At 38.4% G+C, this 23,280-nt stretch overlaps 1 protein-coding gene across 2 annotated transcripts in view; it reads left to right on the top strand.

Annotated features, from left to right (window-relative positions):
- Window positions 1–23,280, top strand: part of LOC124794976 (armadillo-like helical domain-containing protein 3) — a 109,780-nt gene that overhangs the window by 71,331 nt on the left and 15,169 nt on the right. For both annotated transcript variants that reach the window (XM_047258709.1, XM_047258710.1), the window contains exons 11-12: window positions 5,778–6,010; window positions 13,612–13,738. In XM_047258709.1, coding sequence (XP_047114665.1) covers window positions 5,778–6,010; window positions 13,612–13,738 — 360 coding nt within the window. The remainder of the gene's footprint in view (window positions 1–5,777; window positions 6,011–13,611; window positions 13,739–23,280) is intronic.

Here is a 23,280-nt window from a genome sequence, read left to right on the forward strand (position 1 = left end):
AAGTTGACTTTTGAATGCATGCATAGTGTATGTGATGTATCTGTCAGGAAATCCTCATCGCATCTAGAAATAAACTTTCCACAGACAAAGGGGGCGGGGCAATACGAGCTGAGGGAGTAAAGCCGAACGGATGAATGCCAATCGCTCTTTGATTATGTGGTTGATTGCGTTTGCGAATGATCAGCATTGTTATAATTACTAACGATATCCTTAGATTCAGACTACCAGAATGGAAATAAACGAGTAACAGGAATAACAGGTGAGAAAGATTACGTATTATCTTCTTGGTGTATCCAAGAAAATGAAATTTTTACAGAAAATTTTTGGCCACATCGCTACACTAGTAAGGACCAGTAGTACAGTCCCGGCTAGCAGACGCGTAAGTTCTATTCTGGAAGTAATGCGGAAAACGTGTTGTTAGAACACATAACAACGCCTAACCAGAAGATAATCGCGGGATAACTAAACCTGTGATTCTGACAGGGTTAGTGAAGTTAATCGGCGAACAAATCTTGACAATGGCAGTAACAGCTATAGAATTGGTGATGACAAGATTGTTAGAACGAGGAAGGAGAAGAAACGGGGTCATCACACAAATTATGGAAGAATAAGATGATTCAAAATTTATATAAAAATTTTGTAATGCTACTTTTCGATCTCATGCTTGAAATGCTGACATAAAGCTTTTTGCTTGTAGTAGGCCTAATAGGCATTTGATAATGGTACTTCGTGAATTATATTCTGTCGTGTTATAAAAATGGCCATTTGTGCCAAAACAGTCTCGTTTATTTGGTGTGTTACAAAATTGCTGCCATGTTAGAAAGGCCTATTTTGTTTTATCTAGCAGACAGTGACAAAATAGACATAATCAGATAGAGAAACCACACCAGTCTTGGATATTATTTGTATTAACAGCTTTTTCGGTATTAGATAACGACATTTCAATTTTTCATGTAGCAAAACATTTGACGAACTTTGATAAGGTAATAGATTCTTTCGCAGAAAGGAAAGTATGCCACGTAAAGCTGTAGAAAGATTAGAGAGAAAAAAATGCTAGGAGCTAGGGTTTGAAGAAATGTGTAATTTCTTGCTTATCTCTTGTCAGTATTGGTTTTATATATCCTATATTTAATTTTATGTCTCACAAAACAGCAAGTTATTAACTAATAGGCAATAAAGAGTTCAGATTTTCTGAAGAGTTCTTGTTCGCTCGATTACAAATAATTCCATCCGTTCTTAATTGTGAGATTTTTTTAAGAGGGGCAGGCTGTCAAACTGGCTGACTGGAAGCAGGAGAGGCACCAAAGGACATTTCAATTTCCACTTGCCTGAATATAGTTTTGGCGTGCGGTAGAAAAATGCTTTATGAAGAGGCGTGGCACTGCAGTTTGGCACACTTAAGACCAAATAATAAGTCTTAACATTTCCTCGAACACACATGTTTTATGTTCCATTTTTCAGAAATATATGCGCTACAAGAGGAACATATTTTTGAAAATTAGATTTTTTTTAGTATTGACCTGGTTCGCAAATATCGTCGATCCGGGGCTGACGCGCAGAGCGCTCTGAGCTATAGTGGGTAGTCTCCATGTCACCCGTGTTTACGTTTAGTGATTTTGCTGTTTCCTCCTCATTTACTCTCACATCAGATGAAAACAAAACGGATATCTGTGGCCGGGAGTTATCAAGTGAATTAAAACACATTCACATAATTATGGAAGGCTAAAATACATCATTAGTTTCAGATTTTATTTTATTTCCACCTTTCTGACAGTCAAGCATTACTTGTCTTGCGGAACAATGAAGTTATTTTTGTCTGTTTGCTAAATAAATTTGACTTTCGTTAACCTTTTCCGCAGAGGCAGTCAATGTATTTGAAACGAAATGTTTCATTCCACAGTACTGGCTAGTTTCAACTGTTCGCTGCATTTCAAGTGCACATTTTTATTTTCGATCACATATGGCATTATTTCATAATAAAGAACCAAACATGATATAATACAGTACTGGTACTCCAAGAAAATTTACATCCCGAAAACCACACTGAAAAGCTTAATATCAGGTCGAGGTCTACTTCATTGGGAATCCGGATATACGAATGTGCACTTTAAGTGTGTACTCTAAATGTGTACATTTTAATATTGTTCGCTGAATTCCGATGCTCTTGCAGTATCCTCTGATGTCTTGTTTCTTTTATGACATAATGTATGATCTTTCAATGTTTTACACGTACGTACATACGGGCTTCCTACGTCATGACAGCTACCCAAGCTCAGTGTCGCCTGTTATCTGTGCTTTCTGGAAACTGCTGAAATGAACGTACTTCTAACAGGTCGCGGGAAAATATTGCGAATAGTGGTTTGAAAAGCGTTACTTTCAAAGTAAATATCCTTTTACGTAAGTTGAACTGTGTGCAAGAATGTACCATGAATTTATTAAATCACAGAGCGTTTGACTCTCATTTAAAAATCACCTCTTTGATGACGCTTCTTTTAGAAGAATTTCGAGCCCTGGAGATCAGACATTTATGTCATTATTAAAAATATTACTGGCACATTTGTGTGATATGTCTTAAAGTGTAACACGCGCAAAAAAGATCAACAGTATATTCGAAAGCTTAGCTTCCCTTGCAGCTTGAGAATAATATTATATGTGAAAACTTTGCTTTTCTTGTAGCTGCACTATGTATATTAATTTAAACTATTAACTTTCCCTGTTTGTGTGTTCATGCTACTTAACACTGATGTTGCTGTTGGCTGACTACATCACGTGTCCTATGCTCTTAATATCCGCTGTCATCGGCTGGCGAGATTACATGACATGAGCTACAAACGGCCTACAAAAGCACATCAAAATCTCGATTTCTATGATTTGAAAAGTAACATGCAGTGTTTGGTGGAATTCCAGTGTATACTTTCATAATACAAAAATATGCAGCGTACATGTTGCTGCTCATCAAAGATGTTTCCAAAACGTGTCTTTTTCCCTGAATTTCGTTTTCTAAAGTGCCGGGAAAATATACTGCCACCTGGGAGAAAGTGTATTTTTAATCGGGAAAGCCGGGAAAAATCTGAGAATTTTTTTTCCTTCTCCTCGTATACACCCTTTATATGCTTCCTATATTTCCTAAAATCTCTGCAAGGTGTATTTCTTAATAATTAACTGACTCTGAGAAGCAGTCATTTAATCTGGCCAGGATTACAAGTTCCTCGAAAATAAACGCCATATTTCTTATACCCAGATGTGTTGTCACACACTAAAAGCAGAGTTATCCATTGCTGATGGGAGATGGGAGAGTTCTTTGGTGCCAACTTGGTTTATAGTTGCTCTCTTTCTTAATAGCTTTGTGACTTTCGACCAAGCCGCAGTGTACTTGCTCAGTAGCTTGCATGGGCATAATGATGACATAATCTTGTTGAGAAGTTAACTGTATTTGCAATGACTGTATACTTCAGCATATGCCCTACCTGATGTGTAAGGGCTTTTAAAAAGTTAGGTCATCACTGTAAAAAATGCCACACAGGTATCTTTATCATGTATGCAGTTTCGTTCATAAATGCACCATTCTTCCACAGATCCCCCCCCCCCCCCCCCCCCCAAAAAAAAAAAAAAAAAAAAAAAAAATCCACATCTGCCTTTTGTTTTACCTACTAATGGTTTTCTTTGTTATTTATTTTCTTTGTTATTTATTTTCTTTGTTATTTAAGTCGATACAAGGCCCCGGGAATAGATAACATTCCTTTAGAACTACTGACAGCCTTGGGAGAGCCAGTCCTGACAAAACTCTACCATCTGGTGAGCAAAATGTATGAGACAGGCGAAATACCCTCGGACTTCAAGAAGAATATAACAATTCCAATACCAAAGAAAGCAGGTGTTGACAGATGTAAAAATTATCGAACTGTCAGTTTAATAAGTCACAGCTGCAAAATACTAACTTGAATTCTTTACAGACAAGTGGAACAACTGGTATAAGCCGACCTCGGGGAAAATCAGTTTGGATTCCGTAGAAATATTGGAACACGTGATGCAATACTGACCCTACAGCTTATCTTAGAAGCTAGAGTAAGAAAAGGGAAACCTATGTTTCTAGCATTTGCAGACTTAGAGAAAGCTTTTGACAATGTTGACTGGAATATCCTGGAATATTCTGAAGGTGGCAGGGACAAAATACAGGGAGCGAAGGGCTATTTACAGTTTGTACAGAAACCAGATGACAGTTATAAGAGTTGAGAGACATGAAAGGGGAGCAATGGTTGGGAAGGGAGTGAGACAGTGTTGTAGCCTCTCCCCGATGTTATTCAATCTGTATATTGAGCAAGCAGTAAAGGAAACAAAAGAAAAATTCGGAGCATGTATTAAAATCCATGGAGAAGAAATAAAAACCTTAAGGTTCGTCGATGAGCTTGTAAGTGTGTAAGAGACAGCAAAGGACTTGGAAGAGCAGCTGAACGGAATGGACAGTGTCTTAAAAGAAGGATATAAGATGAACGTCAACAAAAGCAAAATGAGGATAATGGAATGTAGTCGAGTTAACTTGGGTGATGCTGAGGAAATTAGATTAGGAAATGAGACACGTAAAGTAGTAAAGGAGTTTTGCTATTTGGGGAGCAAAATAACTGATGGTGGTCGAAGTGGAGAGGATATAAAATGTAGACTGGCAAAGGCAAGGAAAGCATTTCTGAAGAAGAGTAATTTGTTAACATCGAGTATACATTTAAGTGTCAGGAAGTCGTTTCTGAAAGTATTTGTATGGAGTGTAGCCATGTATGGAACTGAAACGGTGACGATAAATAGTTTGGACAGGAAGATAATAGGAGCTTTCGAAATGTGGTGCTACAGAATAATGCTGAAGATTAGATGGGTAGATCACATAACTAATAAGGAGGTATTGAATAGAATTGGGGAGAAGAGGAGTTTGTGGCACAATTTGACTAGAAGAAGGGATCGGTTGGTCGGACATATTCTGAGGCATCAAGGGATCGCCAATTTAGTATTGGAGAGCAGCGTGGAGGGTAAAAATCGTAGAGGGAGACCAAGAGATGAATATACTAAGCAGATTCAGAAGGATGTAGGCTGCAGTACATACTGGGAGATGCAGCTTGCACAGGATAGAGTAGCATGGAGATCTGCATCAAACCAGTCTCAGGACTGAAGACCACAACAACAACATCACTTCATACTGTTATCCCTGTATATTTAAATGCTATTAATCTCTAGACTAACTATGTATTTGTAACATACAGGTTCCCAAGTCATAGTGTCAGGGACGTACTTGTGAAAATACTACATATGAACATTTCGTGACTATCAATAAGGAACATCCTATGGAAATTTAAAATGACATGTATGTCTATTACAAGCAGAATACTATATGCAAAGAATGTGAGTCAAACCATTCTATTTCTTCGAGAAAATCTTTTTTCTGCTGAGGACATCATACTGTCTGAGCTTAGAACAATCTCTTTGGTCCTGCGGTCACCTTCAGACTTTCATTCTGTGTGTGTGTGTGTGTGTGTGTGTGTGTGTGTGTGTGTGAGAGAGACAGAGAGAGAGAGAGAGAGAGAGAGAGAGAGAGAGAGAGAGAGAGAGAGAGATTAGTTTAGTGAATATATGGGTACTGATGAACTAATTCAGATAAAGGAGAAGTTAGAAATAACGAAAAATTTCTTCACTGAATTTGGAATGTGCTCTGTATCACTGTCCATATAATTCCATGTGCATATTTTTCATGTCCCCAATAAGATATAATGAAAGCAGTTGTCTTTTGTGTGTAGACCTGCTGGTGGAGTTCATTATGAGCCACATGATGAAGAAGTTGCCAATGGAGTTGTACTTGCTCTGCGTTGGTGTTGTTCATCGAGTTCTGTGTTACCAGAAAAGATGTCGTGTTCGTCTAAATTACCAGTGGAAAGAGCTGCTTACAGCATTAATTACGTTGCTAAAATTTGTTCTTGCAAATGAAAATCACCTTGCCAAAAAAATGAATATCTTTCATCTTACTTTGCAGGTGGGTCATAGCAAACTTTTCATTCTATTTTTGCTTCATATTTATAAAAATCACTACTAACACAACATAATGGTTTTGCAAATCCATGTTGACGCCCCCCCCCCCCCCCCCCGGCCCTTCCCCCCCCGCCCACCACCACCACCACCACCACCACCACTACCACTACTGTCTCTCTCTCTCTCTCTCTCTCTCTCTCTCTCTCTCTCTCTCTCTCTCTCTCTCCCCCTCTCCCCCTCTCCCTCTCCCTCTCCCTCTCCCTCTCCTCCCCCTCCCTCCCCCCCCCTCCCCATTCATCTGTCTATCTCTAGCTGGCCTGTGAAGATGTATTTTGTACTAAACCAAGAAAATTTTACAGCTATCCATCACCAGATTGAAACATGCAGAAAGTACCTTGGTTACCAATATCCAAGCAGTTTGTAATTGTTGGAAGGCATCAGTATTTATGTGCATGCATATACACATTAACACTGTCGTTTTCTGCATATGTTAGTCACATAACAATAATTCAGCCTTAGTCATAAAACTGTAATATTTTTACTTGGCTGCCAACAGTATTCAGTGTTCACTGCAATTGTTGCCATGGCAACACTAAAAATATGTGCCTGACCACTGTTTGATTGAATGCCATATCAACACTTAACATACTACATCTCCCAACCCAAGACAATGTTATTTCCCCCGATTTTCATGCTCGGAAGTAGGGAGTGTTCTTGTCTTCACACCATTTCATGTGGAGTTTTTCTTTTCGTTACCAATTAGAACCTCGAGCTTCTGTTAAATTGTAATTTTACTCTCTGCCACACATGCTGCTGTAATCTTGAACGTATGCATACGCTTTGAACACTGTTGTACGATAACAGAAAGTGTGGCAATGTTTTTTATCATTTGTTGCTCGACTGTAGAGATCACTCTTCTAAAGTGAAACAACATGGTTCAGCATTGAATTTCTCAACACGATGCAGGTGTTACTGTGACACAAAGTTCAAAATCTGGTTGTTCAGCATGCAGAAGCAACAAACAATTATGCGGCTTCAAGGAAGCATGGAGTAACAGAAGCCAATGTTCGGTGGTGGCGAAAGAACAAAAGGTGTCTGAAAACTTTCAGTGTTTCAAAAATATTGAATTGGAAATACTGACATTTGTGAACTAGAAACATAAAGAAGGGAAGACCGTTTTCTGTGATGTCATAGAGAGTAAAGGATGTGAATTGGCACAAGCACACTGTGTGCAAAGGATGGTGTGACACAGTGAACTTGTGCTGTGATGTGGAACATACCTTGTTCTTCCAGCATTGTACATGGAGAAGTGGATCAAGTATCACTGACACATTATAGGACTGAGGAAGGAACATGCTTACCTCTTAGTGCACATTGGAAAGACTGAGAAGACTATTGTTTGTTTCGACATGCCATATAGTACAATAGTTGAAGAGAAAGGTGCCAAAAGTGCATTGGTTCCTATGACAGACAATGAGAAATCGCAAATTACTGTGATATTATGTGTGAGATGGGACAAAAATGTTATGCTACGTCATCCTCACTCATAGAACTATGCCAAAGGAAAAGCTACCACCTGGTGTAATATTTTGTTTCATTGGCAAAGGATGGGTGACCAATGAGTTAGTTATAGATCGGCTCCCTACTGCCTGGAGCAGGCAGTCAGGTGCTCTTGTAAAGAATCATATAATGTTGATCCTTGTTGCTTTCAAGGGGCATTTGACACCAGCATTGAAGGCAGAAATCATGAAATCAAACACAGATCTTGTCATCATTTCAGAAGCCATGACTTTGCAACTACAAGTGTTAGATGTGTTGGTGAATATGCCACTTAAAGACCATCTGAAGCAACAGTACGGCAATTGCTTACTTCAAAGTGGTCAAGCTTGACTCCTACAGGGAATTTGCTGAAGCCTTTGGTACCTCTAGTTGTGGAGGGGATTCCATTTTCTTGGACGTGCATATCCAGTGCATCAGTTGTGAATGGCTGTAAGAAGTGATGTGTAACAGATGTATTAGATGGGAGTGAAGATGATCTACAGTGGAATGAAATGCAAGATAATCATGAAATAGGCAATAACACTGCAAATTCAGTGTACCATGACAGTGAGGAGGACTATGTGGCATCTGTATCTGATTAACGTATGTCTTTGTTTAATTTTATTTTCTGTGTACCAGTACTTTTATTATCTCCTTCAGTTACCTGTAATACGGTAACCATTTGTAAGTCATCAAAATAAACCTAGTATACGTATAAAACAATGGAAACTCCAGCAGGTTGGAATTTCCGACAATGTTAGGAAAGGAATGGATGGCTACTCACTGTAAAGACGACACATTGAGTTGCAGACGGGCACAATGAAAAGACTGTTGTACATTTAGCTTTTGGTTAAAACTTTCAGAAAAGAAACACACACACGCAGCAGCATAGCATACAAGTGGGGATGGGGGGGGGGGGGGGGGGGTGCACAGAGACTAGATGAAGTCATGAGAAGACAGTCAGGCACAGTGATGGGAGGCCAAGGCACGTGCCCATCTTCCCCTTCCCTACTCTTTGAATAGAACATTTCCTATTGTCATTGTTCCAGTCAGTTTCATCCTATGTTACTTAATATGAGCGTTAACGAGGAAAAAAACCTAGAATTTTCCATAAAGCTGTAAGATCCCCATTGTGGAAGCAGATGATACCTCTGAAGAGGCTCAGCTAGTAATGGCCAGATCCAGGAATGGTGAATCTTGGAACTCTGAATAATGGGTTTGTCAGCACTTGACAACCCTTTTTACTGGGTAACTGTAATTAAACTGAAGGTGTTCAGAGTGCTGCCATGCAGACTGTATATATTGCAGGACACTGAACCGTCATAGGTATGTTCATTAATCGGTGTGGTCACAAAGTATGCTGAAAAAATAATTATTCCACTTCCTGCCACCAATTGAAAATATTGCACTGTAAGCAGTCAGAATGTGAAATGTTTTGTGTCTTTACATCAGTATGTTCTTTGTCGCATGGTGACACTTGTTGATTTCTTTTGTAATGTGACTTTTGGTGTAAAGTATTAAGCAATAGCTACTGAGAAGAAGGACTGTGCAATGCTTGTAAAATTGTTTGATGAGAATGGTAGTAATAGCAGTGCTGCGTTGGGGGAATATCACTGACACAAACAGCTGCAAAGAGCCCCGTCTCAATAAATGAGCCAAAGAATATGATCAAGAAATTTAAAGATACAGGTGACTTCGGTGATGCACCAAGGAGAGGGAGGCAGCCCATTCTTATGGTAGTTGTTAAGTTGCTGTAACTATACCCAACCATGCAACATACACCTCAGATTCTGCAGCCACTGCTTGAGCTGTGTCATAGGAATTCCACTGAGATTTTATGTTGCCTGCATGTCATTGTTGGTTGTTGTATGGTACGTAATAAACTTTGAAATGGGATCCGACAAATATCAACCCTATTTGCCCTGCAAAAATATACTGATGGACCTGGTGGATGCCTAAATCGAATTCTGGCATCTCCCTGACTTAAATTTATAATTTCAGTAAGACCGATACACCAACAGAACAGTTTACTTTCGAGGAGTCAGCAATAAGAGTTTGCACACCAGAAAAATTAAATTGCAAAGTGTAGTTATTGTCACTGCTAACTTTTTTTGCGCACAGAGTATTTGTTGATAAAGGACTGGTGGAAACTTCTGAAACCAACCACAGTTTTTGATTTTGTAAATCACTCTCACAGATTACTTCTTGTAGAATTTATTTGTGTCTTCTATATAAAAAAATGGGAGTTTAGAAAATTTTCCTCCACTAAACTCATTTCTTAGCATGAGAAATTTGCTCCTTTTGTACAGTCCCTGTCACCATCCATTTCACACTGCTCCCAATACTATTACAGGGTGATTTTCTATGGCTTGTTAGAAAGAAATACCATGTGACAATGATTCCAAAATCAACCTTGTGATGGCACAAATTCAGAAAAACTTTTGCACTTTTTGTATTGAGCACTGCACACATCTGTAAAATACTCTGTTTTATTAACCGTAGGACAGCAATGCGTAATTGAGTCTGACTGAATATTTTAGACAAAAGCAATGTCATGACTTAAATCATTGTAACTAGAACATAATGATAAATGTCATAGTTCTTCAATATCAGGATTTCAGAAAAATGTCTTGTAGAGTATGAAGTATAGCATATGACATGGAAGACCAATGGTAGGTTTGTGTTGCATGTTGTAGCAAAAAACCATAATTTTCAGCAAAATCCATTAATACTAATGCCTCATTTTAATTTATATTATTTTTTTCTCGCTTTCAAATATGCAACTTGATGTTTTGCTATATGACAATGTGGAACTAGAGTTTCTAGTTTACTTACTAACAGACCTGTAAATTCATTAAATGGTCGGGTTATATCAGTAATCGAGTTCCTTTGACTGATACCCACTCGTGGAAATTTATTTTGTCATATTCTTCAAGTTGAAATTTAATTTCAATGTAAATTGTTAATTTTTTTCGTGCTACAAACAATTTTATCTGTGCATCATCTTTCATATTTAAATTTAGGTCCTGTAAAAGTGACATCATTCTGGTGTATGGTGCATACACAGCATGCATTCCTGTTGAACCAACAAGTACACACCATTTATGATACATTTGACAAAATTTTGAAAATCCAAGTTTAATGTTAGGATAAATTTTCTTATATATCTGCACACAACTCTTCTAAATTATGAAATATTAAATGTTTCTGAGGATGAACAGTGTTGTGTGATTCTTGAAATTTTCCCGGCATAAAGAGTAGTCCATGAATTTTCAGGATTGCAGCCAGACAACATCGACTTCCTGGCACAATATTTCAGCTGACAACTGTTCAACCATCTTCATGTGGGTGTTTTGCACTAGAGGTTGTTAGTTCACATCACTACCTTTATACCATAAATAGGCACGAAGACGCATGCACAAAGGCAGCCAGCCACTGCATGAGTGACCTTGGTTGATTTACGTGCTCTCTTCAAATACTGTTCTATCTGTGGTGCGCAGGTGCATGCATAATGGGATACTACATGTGTGCGCTCTGTTGGAATGCGCACTCACAGAGTTAGGATTCAAATGTCAAAATAATAAAATTAAATCTCACTGTACATGTCATTGGTCATAAAATATTTTCTTTCTGAAGAAATCAAAGAAATCACCAGGTCCTACGACTTGCCCAGTTGAAAGCCACCATCACAATCAATAAGATCTTGCACTAAACATATTTCCACCAGTTCCTTAATAAGTGAAACTCAGAAGGATCTTGTAGAAGCAAAGATATCCATGGTAGAACAATCCATGGAATGTCCTGTGGAAATACAGTTCTGCTTTGGTTGACTTATTGGGCTGCGAAAGGTGAGTGTGACGATCTTGTTCAATGGATCTTTCACGAACTGTGTGCATTGTCCGACCAATGTAGGCTTTGCCATGCTGGCAAGGTATTCTGTAGATTACAGTCTTTCACAATCCCAGATACTCCTTTGCCTCCTAACCAAGAAGAGCGCTAATCTCTGTAGGGGGGTGAAATGTTACTTTGACATAATGTTTTCGATCCTGCCTGATTTTGAGAAAATAGTGTCGTCGTACAGGAGGAACACCCTGGTCCTTAAAGTTTTGCTGATTTTATGTGTATAATATGCATTATCTTTGAAAACTGACTGTAGATGTTCCAGCTCTCATACAAGCCCGTCTCCATCAGACTCAACATGTACCCAGTGCACCAACGTTTGAAGGATGCTTATAGTTTGTGATAGGTGGTGGCAGCTAGATGTTTGCAAACACAAGACTGTCTGTGTGGGCTTGCGTGCAGTAGATGAAATGCCCCAATGACCCATCCACTTTGCATCTGATCAAGACATCCAGAAATGGCAGACAGCCTTCCTAAAAATGGCTGAGTGGTTGTCAGCGAAAATATCATGACAGGAAGTCAGCGTTATCCAGCTTCAGTCCCAAAACTTTATGGAATATGAACATTCTTTTTTATACTAATGTAATTTTTTGTACCAGACATAAGATGACAGTGCTCATCATCTGCATAAAAATTCCTGACACATAATGTTGTTTCATTAGGTAGCTTCCAGCATTGTGTAGGCCCAGACAATGAACAGATTCCTTTCATATTAGAAATCTCACTAACTTCATGCACCATTCTTTGTAAAACACCATTTTTCTCTTGTCCATAATGGAAGAACAAAAGTAAGAACACAAATCTTTTCCCACCTACTAGTCTATATAAGCGATTAGCTGTTTGTTTTTCCTCATGTTTACTTGCTGTGCTTCAAGATGGGAAGTACTGTCTTCACATAATTTTTCTCCTGGAACATGAAGCATACAAGCCTCTTTTTTAGGATATATTGGTTCGCTGTATTTTATTTTATGTTTGCTATAACATTTTTTGGTTTGGAACTAGAGAACTTGTTTCTGTTTTTTCATTGGTGAATCATATACCAGTTAATTTCTATCAAGTTTATCCCGTTCTTCTGTATTTTCTGCTGCTTCCACTTCCGCACAGTCTTCATCAGTGGTAGGCTGTACTTCTCTGTTTTTTTCACTGCTGTCTTAGTTTCTCTCCTTTTGATCTACACTTAAAATTTCACTTAAGGCACGCTCAAAGCAGGTTGAACACAACTTGTGCCATTGAATGACGGTTGGAATAACATACAATCTCTCACAGAACTGATTAGTGAAATCAAGTGAAGCAACTCACAAAATAATGCTTTATTGTTTTTGTGTGTCTTTTAAATGGATCATAACAACACTCATGAGCACAACTTTCATACTGATCCAGATACTCTGTTTACTTATATCATCATGTTGCTCAATTCGTGTTCACCAAAGCAACAGTTCTTTTTGTACATCAGTGAATGTGGTAACCACAATGTTTATCACATCAGGTGAATGGATAGTCTTATGGCACTCCACAGAAAAGTACAAATGCTGCGTAGTTGGTAACTTTTGCCATCTACGGGTCTGCTTACCATACTTGTGCACTTAAGTTAATTTTTTACAACAGGGCTTTACTTCTCCTATAAAACAAACAACAGTAAATTAATCTTGCTGCATTATGAGTATTGAACTGTATCTTACCAATGTAATGAAAATATAATGTTCAAATTATGCACTAACCACACTAGCTTCAACTTCGCATGTCAGCCATCTTGACTACAGTCAGTACACAGGAATTTGTAATTTAAGTTGTGGTCTTTTAAAGGAAAGTAATATTTCTATATTGAATGCCCATGTGACCCTTTACAATGTGTTTACAACAAATCTGACACAATATTTGAATTCAGTAGAAAATTTTACGTGAAGTGTTGAAACTTTCAAATCTCCTCTACTTCGATTGGAGGGGGGGAGAGATATATATTATATTTATCTGGTGCTCCCTTACTATACTTTTCTAGAGTCATGAGAATTTCACTGGTCGTGTTATTGAGGACATTAAGAGGGTTATGAAAGTTTTATTTACTGTACTGTAATTTACCATTATTTCCCCTATTATGTAATAAAAATAGCAATTTGTTTAGGAAGAAATACATATTATATTTTGTTCATGATTGTTGTTTCCTTCCAGGTGCTGAATATATTTAATTTGTTTATAACATATGGAGACACTTTCTTACCCTCCCCTGGCAGCTACGATGAACTATATTATGAACTCATTAGAATGCAACAAGTGTTTGAAAATCTTCATTCTATGTGTGAGTATTCTGTTTTTTTGTACAGAATTATAAGCTATGTTAAGTAGTTCAGGTGTACATATGTACTACGAATAATTGGTTGCTAGTGCTTTGAGGCTTTCTATTCATGTGTAAAAACTAGCTACAAGAAATAATTTTCTCTCCCACCAGCAGATTGTATGAACTGTAGCAAAAACTAGTCAGTCCAGATTGCAAATGATGTCTGTTTACATGGTACAGTAACCGTGGTGTGGGGGTAGTGTCTTTGATTAGTAATCAAAATGTCCTCCTGGGTCCAACCTCCACCACCACTTAAATTTTGAATGAAAATCATCATTGGTGGCTAAAGGCTTCCGATGTAAGAAGTCACCCTCATTCTGTGTACTGCCTTGTCAGAGGGGTGGAGGTGCGGTCAGAGGTTCAGGGCATTCTCTTGCCCATGGGGTGGGAAGCTGCCCCTAAAAGCAGACAAATCAGCTATGATATTCGGCATGAGGATGCAGAAGGCAATGGAAACCACTGCATTAAAGACACACATTGTGTATCCGGATGAAATGTGACCTGTAATTGAAAAAGTTTCATGATGATCTCTCCATTGGCAAAATATTCCGGAATAGTCCCCCATTTGGATCTCCAGGAGAGGACTGTCAAGTGGGAGGTGACCATGAGAAAAAGACTGAATAACCAACAAATAATGTTCTACAAGTTGGGGCATGGAATGTCGGAAGCTAGAAAATCTGAAAAGGGAAATGCAAAGGCTCATTGTGTATATAGTGGGGGTCAGTGAAGTGAAGTGAAATGAAAATAAGACAAGGAGTATAGGATGATATCAACAGCAGCAGAAAATGGTATAACGGGAGTGGGATCTGTTATGAATAGAAATGCAGGGCTATTCTCATCAGAATCGATAGCAAGGCAACACCTGCAACAATAGTTCAGGTATACATGTCGACATCACAAACTGAGGATGAAGAGGCAGAAAAAGTATATTGAACAGGTAATTCAGTAACTAGAGGGAGATGAAAATCTAATACTGTAGTCATGGGGGACTGGAGTGTGGTTGTAGGGGAAGGAGTAGTAGAAAGGGTTACAGGAGAATATGGACTTGGTACTAGGAACAAGAGATGAGAAAGGCTAATTGAGTTCTGTAATAAATTACAGCTCATAATAGAGAATACCCTGTTCAAGAATCAGAGGAGGAGGGGGTATACTAGGAAAAAGCCAGGAGATAACTGGAAGATTTCATTTAGATTACATCATGGTCAGACAGTGATTCCAAAATCAGATACTGATTTGTAAGGAGCACTCAAATCACAGTGTAGTAGTGATGAATAGTAGGCTAAAGTTTAGAAGATTATTCAGTGGGATGTGGAAATATACTCTTGAAGTCGTCTAAGGCTATAGGTACTGCAATACGAAATAGCACAGTAGGCAGTACAATTGAAGAGGAATGGATACCTCTAAAAATGGAACTCACAGAAGTTGGAAAGGAAAATATAGGTACAAAGAAGGTAACTGCAAAGAAACCATGGGTAACAGAAGAAATACTTCAGTTGATTGATGAAAGAAGAAAGTACAAAAATGTGAACGGAAATTCAGGAATACAGAAATACAAATCACTTAGGTACAAAATAAATAGGAAGTTGAGAGAAGCTAAGCTGAAATGGACACATGAAAAATGTGAAGAAACCAAAAAAGCAATGATTATTGAAAGGCTGGATTTGGCATAAAGGAAAGTGAAAACTACCTTTGCTGAAATTAAAAGCAAGAGTGGCAACTCTGCTGTTAAATGTAGAGGAGAGAGCGGATAGACAGAATGAGTGCACTGAAGGCTTCTGTGAGGGGAAAGATTTGTCTGATGAGATAGAAGAAGAGACAGGAGTAGATATAGAAGAGATCGGGGATCCAGAATTAGACTCATAATTTAAAAGAGCTTTGTGGAGACTTAACATCAAATAAGGCAGAAGGGGTGGATAAAATTCCATCAGAATTTTTAAAATCAATGGGGGAAGTGGCAACAAAACGACTATTCTTGTTGTTGTGTAGAATGTATGGGTCTGGTGATATACCATTTGAGTTTCGGAAAAATGTCATCCACACAATTCCGAAGACTGCAAGAGCTGACAAAAGTGAGAATTGTCGTACAATCAGCATAACAGGTCATGCATCCAAGTTGCTGACAAGAAAAATATACAGAAGAATGGAAAAGAAAATTGAGGGTGTGTTAGATGATGATCAGTTTGGCCTTAGGAAAGGTAAAGGCACGAGAAGGCAGTTCTGATGCTGTGGTTGGTAATGGAAGAAAGGCTAAAGAAAAATCAAGACATGATCATAGGATATGTTGATCTGGAAGAAGCATTTGACAGTGCTAAATGGTGCAAGATGTTTGAAATTCTGAGAAAGTAGGGGAGAGACGGGTAATGTGCTGTACAAAATCAAGAGGAAATAATAAGAGTGAAAGATCAAGAATGAAGTGCTCAGATTAAAAAGGGTGTAAGGCAGGGATGTAGTCCTTTGTCACTACTGTTCAATCTATACTTCAAGAAGCAATGATAGAAATAAAAAGAAAGGTTCACTATTGTGAATCAAAATTCAAGGTAAAAGGATGTCAATGATCTGATTCGCTGATGACATTGCTATCCTGAATTAAAGTGAAGAAGAATTACATGATCTGCTGAAAGGAATGAATAGTCTAGGAAGTACAGAATATGGATTGACAGTAAATTGAAGAAAGGCAAAACTAATGAGAAGTAGCAGAAATGAGAACAGTGAGAAACTTAACATTAGGATTGATGGTCTCAAAGTAGATGAAGTTCAGGAGTCCTACTACTTAGGCAGCAAAATCACCAATGACAGATGAGCAAGGAGGACATCAAAGGCAGATTAATACTGATAGAAAGGACATTCTTGACCAAGAGAAGTCTACTAGCATCAAAAATAGGTATTAATTTGAGGAAGAAATTTCTGAGAACATTTGTTTGGAGCTCAGCATTGTATGGTAGTGAAACATGGCCAGAGGGAAAATCGGAACAAAAGAGAATTGAAGCATTTGAGATGTGGTGCTACAGATGTATGTTGAAAATTAGGTAGACTGATAAGGTAAGGAATGAGGAGGTTCTGCACAGAATTGGAGAGGAAAGGAATATGTGAAAAACACTGACGAGAAGGAGAGACATCTGCTAAGACATCAGGGAATAACTTCTGTGGTACTAGAGGGAGCTGTAGAGGGTACAAACTGTAGAGGAAGACAGAGACTGGAATGCATCCAACAAATAATTGAGGATGTAGGTTGCAAGTGCTACTCTGAAATGAAGAGGTAGACCTGGGATAGAAATTTGTGGTGGACTACATCAAACCAGTCGGAAGACTGATGACTCAAAAAGAGAGAGCAACAGTTTCAGTCATACATAGACCATCTTCAGACCATTAATGTCTCTAAAATTAATGGAGTAGGCTTGGAATAATACAGCAATAATGGAGCCTTGATTATACGTGTAGAGAGAATGCATTAATGGTTCTCCTGATGGTGAAACTATTTTTAAGAAAACTGCTGTTATAGGATTCCATTCCCTCTGTGTGATATAGCATTCCAGTTTGACAGTTGGATGGAGAAATTCAGCATCGTACAGAGGTTTACCAACAGTTGTTCATCATTCACAATTTGGACACGAATGAACAAAATAATAGCAGTATTTGAAGTACATTCTACCACTCACCATATAATGATCTACGAAAAACAACATTAACACAGTGAGTAAGGTCCAGAAGACCACAAAATCAGTAGATGGCATGTGACTACCGTGCAGAGGAACCAGGTATGATTCACAGTACTGGCAGAGATGTTTCCTTGATGGGAGGACTGGAACAGGATGATCTCAGCCTTATGAGGCCATTTGAGGAGGTGGCTGAATTGAGAAATCGTGATTCCCAGGTTTTGTAGAATTGACAATGGGTGGGAGACTGGTATGCTAACCACATGTCCCTCAATACCGCATCCAATGATATTATTGATGCCACGCTGAATTAGCCGAGCGGTCTAAGGCACTGCAGTCGTGGGCTGTGAGGCTGGTCCCGGCGGAGGTTCGAGTCCTCCCTCGGGCATGGGGGTGTGTGTGTGTGTGTGTGTGTGTGTGTGTGTGTGTGTGTGTGTGTGTGTTTGTTTGTCCTTAGGATAATTTAGGTTAATTAGTGTGTAAGCTTAGGGACTGATGACCTTAGCAGTTAAGTCCCATAAGATTTCACACACATTTGAACATTTGATACCATTGACAGAGGGTGACAAGGAAACTGGTCCGGTTTGCATAGTCCTGGGGGCCTGATTTCCAGAGTGTGTGTTTTTTTTTAACTTGTGAAATGATAAATTTATTCCAATTATTGCCCTTTTGAGGAAACTTATGCCACTGCAGAATAGGTTGCTAGAATAACTGGTCACTTGCTGTTCAAAAATTCTTATTTCTTGATGCATTTTGGACATCAGAAAATCTGCATGGAAAAAAATAAAACCATGCTCAAGCACGAATGACAAAGGTCACTTTAGTTAATTTACAAAAGGCATAACAAAAAATGCTTGAAGAGAAGACATAGCAAAAAGACAAGTCTTCATACAGGGTATGGAGTCACATGTATGAGCCGTCAGCCTCAGATCTCAACTAATAAAAAGACAACATTACAAAGCTTAACTTGTAGAACCTGTCACAAGATGCCATGAATGTATATGAACAGTGGCACAATATTGTGCCCACAGAAATAATTTAATGACCTGATATAGAGACCAAAGAGTGTATAATAGAAATAAAGACCTGAATATGAATCTAAAAGTATTAAGAAAACAAAAGTATATGAAACAATGCATAAATCTTACAAGGTTCAATTAGTGGTTTTGTAAAACTTAGTTGACAGGAACTGCTGTCAGAAAGTGAGACTAAGTTAGTGCAGTGGCACCATATGTGACCACTTAAGTACATGAACAACTTCAGTATATTAGAAAAACTGTGGTGAGGAGAGGCAGCTTTATTGTGTAAGTTGTACTACACCGACTGAATATTAAATACATCAGTGAATGCATTTACAACAAACACACAACACTGCTACATTACAAAGTGCATGTGCAGTACAGTGCATGAGAACAATGAAAAAAAAAAGTTGACAGAAGCCAAATAACATTAAAACATTCCTAAACAAAGCATACATCTTCATAAATACTCCACAAGCCATCATACAGAGCATGGCGGAGGGTACCTTGCACCATGACTATTCGTTTCCTTTCCTGTTCCACTCATAGATGCAAGAGGGAAAATGGACTGGCTCTATGCCTCCATATGAGCCCTAATTTCTTGTATATTATCTTTATGGTCCCAACACGAAATGTACGTTGGTGGCAGTAGTACTAAGGATTATATAATACTGAAAAATGGATGGCATTCATCATTGAGAGCCTAGTCAGGTTTAATAATTGCAAGACTCAGGATGAATGTTATCCACAAGAGTAAAGAAGGTACAATAATACAATATCTTGCCCCCATGCAAGGACAGTAGGTTCTGCAAGGAATAGTTTACATGCATAACAACCAAGTGTTAGGACAATGACATGAACGAGGCTAACAGAGTTGAACAATCAATGAAGACTTTTTGAAAAAGAATTTTTTTTTATTTATAAATTACGAACTTCCTAAAAACCTGAACACAATGTTGCTTACATAGAATAACACTTTAATGGAAAGAACAAAACCCAAACTTTCTTTAGGTGAACAGTAGCCAATCAAAAAACACCTACATATAAAATAACGTGCTTAAACTAAAGAAGTCTGGCCGAGCCAGCCAAAGAATGACAGAACTGAGCATATAGCACCACTGTACTAACTCAAGTGACAACACCAGATGACAGTTCCTATCAACTAAGTTTTCTGAAGCCATTAATTGAATCCTGTTTGCTTTATCCATTGTTGTACACAATAAAAAAAAAAAAGTCCTCGAGGAGGATGCGGATAGGAGGGGCGTGGGGTCAGCACACCACTCTCCTGGTCGTTATGATGGTATTCTTGACTGAAGCAGCTACTATTCAGTCGAGTAGCTCCTCAATTGGCATCATGAGGCTCAGTGCACCCCGAAAAATGGCAACAACGCATGGCGGCTGGATGGTCACTTGCACATATTAATTACAACCTCAGAAAAATTAAGATACAATTATGAAACTTCGTAGTGTTATTAATCCTTCTCCACACTGTCATCCTTTAATGCAATGCATATTTCCCAACAAGTGATTTATCTGTAGAGACCTTGAAAATCACTTTGTCATCATTCTGGAAACGCCTACCAAGCAACGGTTTCTTCATCTGAGGAAGGAAGAAATAGTCACTTTGTGCCATGTCAAGAAAACAGAAGGTATGAGGCAAAATTAGGTACCCCAAAGTAGTAGCATATGTGACTGTGTCCCACGTAGATCGAGTTGGTGCATTGTTGCGCGTCAGACACATCCCCTTGAACAGCTTCCTGTGACACTTAACAAACAAATGTGTTAATACCATACAATGGTGGTTCCAAGAAATACTTAGCATCATGTTGCCTGATGATGGTTGGGTCTTTTTCTTTTCTGTCGATGGCAAATCCATGTATTTCCATCTCTTGCTTTGTTGATTTGTCTAGGGGGTCATAGTGAACAATGGTACACATCCTTTTTGATTAGGCAGCTAATGAATTATTCTGTATTTGCGTGATACAACTGCAATGTTTTAGTCATGAGACCCTACAGGTGGCAACTTTTGCAAATTTTGTGCAGGGTCCTTGACTGATTTTTGCTTTTTGCACTATCACCTCATAATATGTCATTCTTTGCGCACCAGAGCTTCTAGTTTTGGTGTGATTCCAGTTTCTTCATAGGGAGATGGTCTGCCACTTCATTGTTTGTCAGTCAGACTGGTTTTGCAACCCTGGAAGAGTCTGTACCACCTAACCACTGTGTCATATGATGATACATTGTTGTCATTCCAGCATGGATTCGAGGAGCGTTGTTCCCCTTCAAATACAGAAAACAAATTACTGCATGATATTCCAGATCATCATTTGTTTAGGCTACTTTGGTGGTGTGCTGAGGTACTCTGATATGGGGATTTCAAACTACATGACTCAAATAAACAAAATCTTTATTATTTAACTTTCTTGTACTGTTTTTTTCTCCCTCAGTTGTAAGTTACTGTCTAACCTTAATCCCCAGAACTATTTAGAACAGTCTTTCATCTGCAGTTGGAATCATTACTGAAAGTACTTATAATTGTGAAAATCCAGCCACATCTGTCTACTCATGTAATTAGATCAATTCACAAAGTAATGATCAAATTTGGATGAGTTCTAGAGTAGCAGTGAACAGTTCCATGTGTTATGTGAATGAGTTATACTGTTGTCCAGTAAATAGTGGTTTCATTGTATAAGTGTCTAAAGGAAACTAGAAAATACAAAAAATGAAGCAAGTTAAGGGGGATACAGATTTTAAAAATGAGGCTGACACAAAATATGTCACCTATATGAAAATTAAAGAGACTTTTGGATAAGAGAGAATCACCTGTATGATTATAAAGTCAGTTCTAAGCAAGGAAGGAAAATCTGGAAGGTGGAAGGAATGTAGTGAATGGCTACACCAGAAAAATTAATTTGTAGCAAGGAAAGAGAAAGTAAATAGAGATAAGATACTGTGAGAAGAATTGGGCAGAACAGTGAAAGTGTGAAGTCAAAATAAGGCCAATGGGGTAGACTCATTCCCTCAGAAACCCTTGGGAGAGCAGGCCATGACAAAACTGGTCCATCTGGTATGAAGATATCTGAGACAGGTGAAATACACTCAGAATTCAAGAAGAATATAATAATTCCAAAAAAGGCATGTGCTGATGAGGGTGAATCCTAACAAACTGTCAGTTTAATAACTTATGGTTGCAAAATAGTGATACAAATTATTTACAGAAGTATAGAAAAATTGTTAGAAGCTGACTTTCTCAAAAATCAGTTTTCTTTCCAGAGATATGAAGGAATACACCAGGCAATATTCGACCCTACAACTTCTCTTAGGAGATATGTTCCAGAAAGGCAACCCTATGTTTGTGGCATCAGAAGATTGAGAAAAAGCTTTTGACAATATTGAATGGAATACACTGTGAAATTCTGAAGGTTTGAGGGGTAAAATACAGGGAGCGAAAGGTTATTTAGAGGTGATACAGAAACCGGACTGCAATTATGTGAGTGAGTGATATGAAAGGGAGCAGTCATTGAGCAAGCAGTAAAGGAAACCAAGTAGAAATTTAGAGATGGAATTCAAGTTCATGCAGAAGAAATTAAAACTTTGCTGTTGGCTGATGACAGTGTAATTCTGTCAGAGACAGCAAAGGACTTGGAAGAACAGTTGAATAGAATGGATACTGTCTGGAAAAGATTCTACTTTATGAACATCAACAAAAGTAAAACAAAGGTAATGGAATGTAGTTGAATAAAATCGAATGACGCCGAGAGAATTAGGCTGGGAAATGAGACGCTAAAGTTGTAGGTGAGTTTTGCTATTTTTGCCGCAAAATAACTTACTGATAATGGCCAAAGTAGAGAGGATATAAAATGCAAATGGTTAATAGCAAGACAAGTGTTTCTGAAAAAGAATTTGAATGTTTGGAAGTCTTTTCTCAAGGAATCTATGCAGAATGTTATCTTGTATGGATGTAAAATGTGGGTAATAAGGAGTTCAGACAATAAGAGAACAGAAACTTATGAAATGTGGCACTACAGCAGAATACTGAAGATTACATGTGTAGATTGTGTAACTAATGAGGAGGAACTGAATCAAATTGGCGAAAAAAATTATGGCACAACTTTACTAAGGGAAGTGGTTGATTGTTAGTCTGCATCCTAGGATATTGAAGAATCATCAGTTTGGTAGTGGTTAGTGGCAATGTGGGGAACAAGGGGGGGGGGGGGGGGGGGGAGAGGGTGTGTGTAGAGGTTAAATTTATGGAGATAATGTATTAAGTTGGTTCAAATAGATGTAAATTGCATTAGTTATTTGGCAAGTGAAGAGCTTTGCATAAGATAGAGTAGTTTGGAGAGCTGCTTCAAACCAGTTTTCGAATTGAACACAACAACAACAACAACAACAACAACAATTGTCTCCAATACTTGTCTTGTTGCTTATTGAATTCCTTAATACACTGTCCAGCCACATTAATGTGACCACCATCTACATTCGACATCAGCTTGAAGTAACTGTGATTCACAGATACCATTAGCAATGGAGGGTATATAAAGTGTGTCAGGGGGAGGGAGCGGAACACCATACAGTCATTGTCGTAACACAAGGGATGATCTTACTTTGAAAAGTGCACGATCATTTCCAGAGGAGCCAAGTTTGTAAACTGTTCACATGCCACCGTGGAATAATGTGCATGGCTATTCAGAACCGTGACGAGGTACACCATAGGCAGTAGATGGCAGAGGTGAACGAGGGCTGCGAAGATGTGTACTGGCTACCATCGAGCAACTGACTGCCCAGAACCACCAAACGGCTGCCAACAGTATCTCCTTAGTGACAGTTC

The sequence above is a fragment of the Schistocerca piceifrons genome, chromosome 4 (genome assembly GCF_021461385.2).
Source record: "Schistocerca piceifrons isolate TAMUIC-IGC-003096 chromosome 4, iqSchPice1.1, whole genome shotgun sequence".
NCBI classification, from domain to species: Eukaryota; Metazoa; Arthropoda; class Insecta; order Orthoptera; family Acrididae; genus Schistocerca; species Schistocerca piceifrons.